The sequence below is a fragment of the Rhagoletis pomonella genome, unplaced genomic scaffold (assembly GCF_013731165.1).
Source record: "Rhagoletis pomonella isolate Grant_MI unplaced genomic scaffold, Rhpom_1.0 Rhpom_scaffold_00512, whole genome shotgun sequence".
Lineage (NCBI taxonomy): Eukaryota > Metazoa > Arthropoda > Insecta > Diptera > Tephritidae > Rhagoletis > Rhagoletis pomonella.
The window spans coordinates 21,063-28,965 of record NW_023459066.1 but is presented as its reverse complement, the minus strand read 5'-3'; the positions used below and the strand labels follow the sequence as shown (position 1 = coordinate 28,965).

At 36.3% G+C, this 7,903-nt stretch overlaps 1 protein-coding gene across 2 annotated transcripts; it reads right to left on the bottom strand.

Moving 5' to 3' along the window:
• Nucleotides 1–338: 338 nt before the first annotated feature.
• LOC118751061 (amyloid protein-binding protein 2-like) lies at nt 339–7,558 on the bottom strand. Of its 2 annotated transcripts, none has more exons than XM_036485823.1 (8): nt 7,086–7,558; nt 3,912–4,510; nt 3,611–3,838; nt 3,451–3,552; nt 2,778–3,291; nt 2,325–2,490; nt 1,860–2,017; nt 339–1,790 (listed from the first exon to the last, which is right to left on the bottom strand). In XM_036485823.1, the coding sequence occupies exons 1-8, from the start codon at nt 7,251–7,253 to the stop codon at nt 1,665–1,667; spliced, it is 2,061 nt and encodes a 686-aa protein (XP_036341716.1). In that variant the 5' UTR covers nt 7,254–7,558; the 3' UTR covers nt 339–1,664. The 2 variants fall into 2 exon arrangements, with proteins under 2 accessions (XP_036341716.1, XP_036341717.1); XM_036485824.1 differs by lacking the exon at nt 7,086–7,558 and adding an exon at nt 4,732–4,970.
• Between the last annotated feature and the right edge of the window lie 345 nt (nt 7,559–7,903).

Sequence of the window (7,903 nt, the reverse complement as noted above, 5' to 3'; positions counted from 1 at the left end):
TAACATAGAACATCCTCAAGTGTAATTAAATCAACCCAATAACTCAAAATGGATAAATTTGCACATTCCTGCTTTTAGCATAAGGGTGACGATATATCATGCTTTAGGAAAAAAATAGGCTGATGCTTTCCATTAACGCGTTTAAGAAGACAGCCTATATTCTACACTTAACTGGCCGTGCTCTTTACCAATTTTTAAGTTTTTCTGTCAATATTTTAAGCATAGATATGTTAATAAGCAAATCAGTGAATATGTTTAGTACGACAAATTAAAAGTTTTCCTGTAGTACAATTTCTTATAAAACTTAGAATTGAATCAATTCGAAAAAAAACAATGTATACTGTAAAAAGATTGTTTTATTTTAGTTTTTAAGACAACAGAATAATGCTGTGGATGAATACATATACCAATTGTGTTTTAAAACACTGAGATTTCAGTTGTAGTAATTGATTAACCAACTTGCTCGAGTCATCGAATAATCGCACAGCCCTAATACAAACGCATAAATTCTTGAAAACTAAGAAAAAACATAAAACATTAAACCAAATACTAAATTCGTATGTACTAAACTATAAGTTAAAAAACATATATACTGGAGTATCTAAAACATAATTTTTAAGTGGAAACCAATTAAAATATAAAATTATAAACCTTGCCAATAATACACAATTGCGAAGAAGCAAAAAAAAAATTATACATTACTTTTTTAAGCGGGAAAATCCGTGGCGGGCATAAGAAAAAATATGCAAGTTTATCATAAACGCGATTTAGGATAATTTTGCTATCGAATTCCGAAATACAATAATACAAATGTATAATAAAAATTTAATATGTATTGACGCATTTTTTTTTTTAAATATTGCTATCGTCGTGTAACTCAATATAAAACAGCACCTTTTTAATATATATTTTGTATGAATGAACATGATGTGAAAAAATCGCATATCTACATATATGTGTTCTAAGCTTTAATTCACAAAATCAAAATTTCCAAGGCATTATATCATTCATATGAGCGTTTATATTTTCACCGGCTGTAGCAACAAAATATGTGTACTACGCCACCTCTGCTAAGTTTATGTAAATTTTTACTTTGTTATTAATGCCACAAAAGTTTAAGCAACTACTTCCTTAGCTTAATTTATCGGTTTATGTGAGTTTTTGTGCAATGCGTCTAAAAATTCAAAGTAGCTCTACATTTGTTTCTAGCTTTTCAAAAATAGACTTCACCTTTGTTCAGCTAACACCCTTAAAAATCTTAGCGGGAATCAGCTTTCTTTAACATATTTTACACATTACTCATTCATTCATATGATTTACAACAAACTAAAATAATAATGAAGGTCAAAAAATTAAACATAGGACGTTTCGTTCTTTTCTCTTGAAAATATGTAAAAAAAAACAAAAACAAAACAAATGTGCTTAGAATAATTAAAGTAAGCAGTGTGTGGAGTCGTACGTGCATCCGATGTAGCATAATCAAGTTTTCAATTCAAGCGTATCACTTTAAAGTACACAACCTCATATACAATATAGACTGAACAAGCAATCGATTGAAGACTTTGTGTCAAGCCGCTGCATATGGAAGTAAATACTATTCGCCTGTTTTACGTAGTCTTGAGCGCATTGGCGTGCCTATATATAGTACGTGTACGTGGGTCCAATCAATTATCTACGATCGTTCCCGTATCTGTGGTCGCGGTTGCCGTTGAATTTTGCGTGCACATGTTAAAGAATTGATATTTCACTTCTTCCAATGAGTAGTCGTCGCTAGCTTCAGCATAGGTTTTCTATACAGGAAAGAATACCCAACAAAATGAAGCTTTATATTTCCTAAAACACTGTTTTAATAGTCTTACGTTCATAGCGATATTCTGGCCACGTAACATCTGCCAATTTTCCAGTATAATCGCATACTTTAAATACTTTTCAAATTCGCGACGTGTTTCGTACACATGACACAAGCCTAAGTAGTCATATTCTAGTCCTGAATACGATTTTCCGAATAGGCGTAAACCTGTAAGGATATAAGACAAAATATGATTAGATATAGATAGATAGATAAAGAGGACAAGGCTTTTACTGCATACGGAAGAGTATATTGGCCATACAAGTGTACATAAATTTGTGATAAACATTTCCAATAATTAAAACCGTTTCCTTCTTTGAAGAATTTGAATAGGTCGGCTCTGGTTGATTGGCGGCAAAGGAGCATTTAGCGAAGTACTACATTTATACCAACTTTGCCTTTTAGCGAGCTATTTCAATCAATGCCTCATTTGCTAATAACCATCGAAAAATCATGTAACTCTATTAATACTTACTAATTTCAATGCTGCGCATGTACAATGATTCTGCTTCGCGATATTTTCCCATATGATAATTATAAAGTGAAGCCAAGTGACCAATCGAAAGACCCACTTCATAATCATAGGCACCCAAAAGATCTGTTTTAATTTGTATTGCTTTTAGATGCATACGTTCCGCTTCCTGTAAAGGATAAACGAAAATATATGTGAAAATGTAGTGGCGAAATAGTGCTTTTTGATAGTAGTTAAATTGTTAAGTAATGAAATGGTCTATAATTTATATGGAGATTCCTTTTCCAGCATCTAGCGTGCTGAAGTTGTACGCCGAATCACGTCGATTCAATATCCACTGACCCCTAAAAAATGTTGACTGATAAGATGTGATCTGCAAAATAACAGCTAAACCTTCTACAACTACTTTTGACGATAACAAAAAATTATACACGGAGCACGGATACACCTTCGTACCTCAAATCGATTCATAGTTTGATAAAGTCGGCCTAAATTGCCGTAGTGCTTGGCTGTTTGCACGTTCACTTCGCCGAACATTTCCAATGATAACTTCAGCGCAAAATTATGCAGCTCCTCAGATTGGCGCAAAAGTCCATCTTCATCAGCGCCTCCGTCAGTTAGCTTATCTAACGCGATTTCCTCAAGTAGCAACGCTTTCACACGTTTCGCTGATGCCAACACCAAATGATTTCTCGGCACTAAGTATTCCATAATTTCGATGGCTTTTTCGACATGTTTGCGTGCGCAAGAGAAATTACCGGTGCTGTATTCGTGAACATAGTAAGCATAAGAGAGATCCTCGTGTGCTATTGCTACATGAAAATTGCGATTGCCGAATATGTTACGTCTAATATCGAGCGCGTCTTTGTAAACAATAACGCTTTGATACACTGAGTCGACATTCAGAAGGAAAAATCCGTAATCGAGTAAGCTGTCGGCATATTTTTGATGTTGTGCACCAAAGGTTTTCCTAAAAAAAAAAGAAGAAGAAGAAAGAGATGAGAATCATCACATAGCCATTTCTCGAAATTGTAGCGAAATGTTGAATGCAATACATATACTATATAAACTCGAGACCGATTAAGATTCAAGAAAACTTGGATTTTGCTTAAAACTTATGCGCATTTACCTCGCCCTGTACGTTGCTTGACTTATTAGAAGATTCGCTCGTTGAAAATCTCGTTTCACCACGCATGCCTTGGCTCCTTGCCGCAAAACATCTACTGCAATCCTAAAAGCCATGCAAAGCATTATTTATGATTAAATTTTAAAATTTCAAAGAGAAATACCTTTCTGGCGTTGATTCTTCTAAATGCCGCATGGCAATGGAGCTCCACATGTGGCTATTGTCATATTCACTGCGCGCAAAGTACATGGCCGAGAACTGAGTATAAATTTTTGCTAATAATGCACGTGGTACATTGTCCTGAGACAACTCTTTGAGCAGTGCCACCGTTTCATCAAATGTGCGTTCGGCAGATTTAAAACTATATAAAGTAGATTGGGAATGTAGTAATCTGCAAAAAAAAAAACAAAAGGATTTCAGAGAATGTATTAAAATTTGTGATTTGTGCATAACGAATTACATACCTTTGCAGGCAATCCAACCGCACGAGCATATGTTGCTTATCCGCTGGCATGTTACGCAATTTTGACGCTACACACTGTAAAATCTCTACGCTGTCCGCCAGCCAACCGGCTTCAGACAGAAACGAGCCCAACCGTAATCCAAAGTCGATAACATCCAAACCAAAGTGAAAATCATCCAAAGGTAATTCTTCAAAAATTGCATCTGGGTCAATATCATTAACAACTGAAGACTCAGTTTTCACGCTTGAGTTCTCATAAACGTCATTATCTTTGACAGTTGTGCTTATGCTTGCATTGGCAAATAAATCAACCATGGTTGGGGTAGTGGGCAAATTAGGCGATTTCTTTAGCGGATTAGAGCTTGAGCTTGGCTCAGTTGTAGCAGTCTTGTTGAATTTTGTTGAGTCTTGTTTCTGGCGATAGCGCATGGTAAAGTTTTGTTGAAGTTGCGTGGATAGAAGTTTACCGCTACTCATCAATGCGGTTAGACAACGAAAAAGCTTTAGACGCACAGGATCAAACCGAAGTAGTCGTTCAAAGGTGCTTAAATCGATGAGCTGCTCCAACAGCATGTCCTTAAGCTCATCATGCTTGGACATCTGGAATATAATCACAATCAGTAAGGTTATTTATACCACGTAAAATGTTTGTAATATGCCTAAATATGTTACAATAGTACCATGCAATAACTCTCCTTAAAAAACTGTACCTCTTCCGGGCGCGACCTCAAACCTAACTCAAGCTAAGCGTACTTTTCTTTTTTTCTCGAGAATTAATTTAGTTTTTGCAAATTAACAGCAACCCCCACCAAAAAACTTACCCTCGATAACCAACCTGTTTTTAAGTGGTTTCAACTTTGTGCTACATTTTAAAGGAATTCAAAATTTCAATGTGCAATCATCAAACAGCCTGGTATAGCTACGCGGTGGCAATTTTCTTTCGCTGTTCTTTATCAGTGCGAAAAATGGTCCAAGCTTTTTAATTGATTGCTTGTTCACTGCAGTGGGTTCAAAGACATTGATACTGCTCAAGTGATATGTAAAACAGACAAACGCCGCAACAGGACCAGCCCATTTACGCATTTAGCTTCGTTCATCTCACAAACGTCTTGTGGAGAGTCAGTGCAATTATGAAGGTCTTAAGCTATGTGGTTTTTTTAGAACACCTATTTATTCATGTTCACTAAGAACACCTACATACATATGTATGTACGTATGGATGTCTCCATTTATATAACTGGGCGCTTCTCTTGCTACTCCTTTATTAGCATTAAGAAAAATTTCATTTGTTGTTTTCAACGCAATACATGCATCAGTTTTCGTGTTTAATACAAAGAGGTTAAATGACTTTTGATTAAATTAAACGTGTACAGTATTTATAAACCTGTATCAAAAAGCTTACTTTGTTTACAAGCGAATTATACATTCATACATATCGCTGGCTTAGAGTGAAAAGTTGTATACATAGCTGCGTATGTTTATGTACATATATGTATGTACATAGCTGCGTATGTTTGCGAGATAAGGAAATTTAAAATATAATATGTACTACTTAAACTGGAATGTAAACAAAAGATAAGCAAAAGCATATACATATGTATATATTCGCGGTTTTTAATTTATCTGCCACGTTTTCGAAACTTGCAAATCCTACTCCGTGCCCCAACATCGTTATGTTACGATATCATGAAACACTGACAAGGGTATCTGTTTCATTATACACCAGCCTATTGTTACGTATATGAGCAGCATGATTCCAATAATAATTTATTATTGAATCATGTATGAGCAGCATATCAGTCGGCAGGCGACGTGTCACGCGGAATACAAAAACTAAATGAGAAGCACGAGCGAATACCGAATTGATAGACTTGCCCTCAGTTTGCCGAAATTGAGGCGGCTGAATAGAATTGTCGGTCATTAGCATTTAATTATAAATAATTTAATTGTGCCTCAGTGATATTGTGACATGTGTACATATGTATGTACGTAAGGCTACAACTAAATATGTACTAGGTATTTACGTTTGCAAAACATGCGTCAAATAAAAATTTTAATGGAAAAGTGATGTCAAACAAAAAGTAAATACGTATGTACAAATAACTAAAGTGTGCTTGCAAGTCATCACAATTGTACTACAATCTACTTTTTCCTTATCAATTTTTATTCGTTATGGGTTGTTGTGTACACCGCTGGAGGTCGCCTTGATTGACTGTATTCTTTCATTCCGTACTCAATAGGGGTATTCTCCAAATCTTGCAAAGCCATTGCACGTAGCACGGATTGCACGGATTGCATAAATTGCAAACACACAACAAGAAAATTCATGGGAAACAACATTTCCTATCGCTGCAAAATATGCAACGTCGAAACCCATGTATATATTTTGCAAAATAGCACAGCAAGACAATAGCGACCCTGTGCTAGTTGTTTTGTTGTTGGAATTGCTACATATTTCTCTCATTCCTCTCATCTCGCTCACTTAATTTTTTTTTGCTGTCTCTTGTTATTGTATTTGATACATAATTTCGCTGCTTGCTCCCCATGCATGCTACCTCTTTGCAATGGGGTGTTCTCGTACTGTTCGAAATTTGGAATAGTATTTTTGCATTTCGTGCAATCCGTGCATCGTGCAAGACTTCGAGAATACCCCTAATGTTTATATTTCTGCACCAGCTGATTTTGGCTAATGTAATGTAATGACAATATACATCTGTGTGTTAGCAAACATGGAGAGTTTTTCACATAATTGTAGAATAGCATGTGAAGGAGGCACTTCATCATTATCACTAATGCGAATAGCGCAACCGTCTATAAACACAATTACCAGCAGCTACTCCACCTTTCACAAAATATGTAGCTAATCTGTCATACTGGTTGCACGAGTCAAACAAGTCTCAGCGTCAACTGTTAGATATATATACATATGTATGTACGTATACACCTTCCCATCCCGTTCATTTAGTTAAAATTTTTTTGGCATCTCGCTGGCAATTTCGCTTTCGTTTATGATGGCGAATTCGATTGGTAAACTATTTTTGCCTATCAGGGTAATGTTCGTTCTTTCATTCCAATTGTCCACGTGGGCATAGATTTATAGAATCTTTAAATACACTCCAAAATCTGAATATTACTCTTTAATTTTCAATGTAGTATAAGTAGGCACGTAACTTACCATGACATAAACATCGCTTAGTACGCCTGGTGGCAAATATCGCAACTGCTGCACACTATCCAGAGTTTGGACATTGTAATTGAGTTTGGCGACGTAGCAGCCGAGACATTGTTCATACAGCGTTGCGGGAGTTTTACCCTTTGTGAAGTCTTGCGCTATTTCCACCATTATAAATTCAATTTCGCAGCTAATATGAACCACTCGATTCCTGTCCAATACAGACAGTCGATAATCAGACTGGTCTGCTGCCCAACACGTTGACTGCGTATGACTTATTTTTCACCAATACACTTTGTGGTTTGTTTAATTTAAATTCGAACACTTGTTCTGAACTTTTAACAACTTCAAGAATCAAAATACACACAATTATCGCCAAATATACGTAATTTCACAAACGACTTAAAAATATTCAACTGGCAAATAAAATCACAAAGAAAGGTTTTCGCTTTTCCTTGTAGAGTTTGTAAATTAGCTTCCGCAGTAAGCTAGAGCGAGTACGCTACTTGTGCAAGAGGGAGGCCAGTCTATTGGGATCAAAAATGTGCAACCGGAATCGGTTAGACTGTGTTTATACACGGAAACTTTTGTCGACGCGATTTTTCACATTCCCTTTTGGTGTGGCTCGTTTCATTTACACGCGGCGAATTGTTGTTGTCAGCTGTGAACCGCGGTTCAATTTACACAGACGAACGAGAGCACACAGCGTGTTGCCCGAGCACGAGCAACTCGGTGCCCCTCTCCTTTCCTCGTCCCGCTCTCTCTCACAAACGTCGAGTTGTGGCAACAAAAATCGCCGTGTGTAAATGAGCACTTAGTCT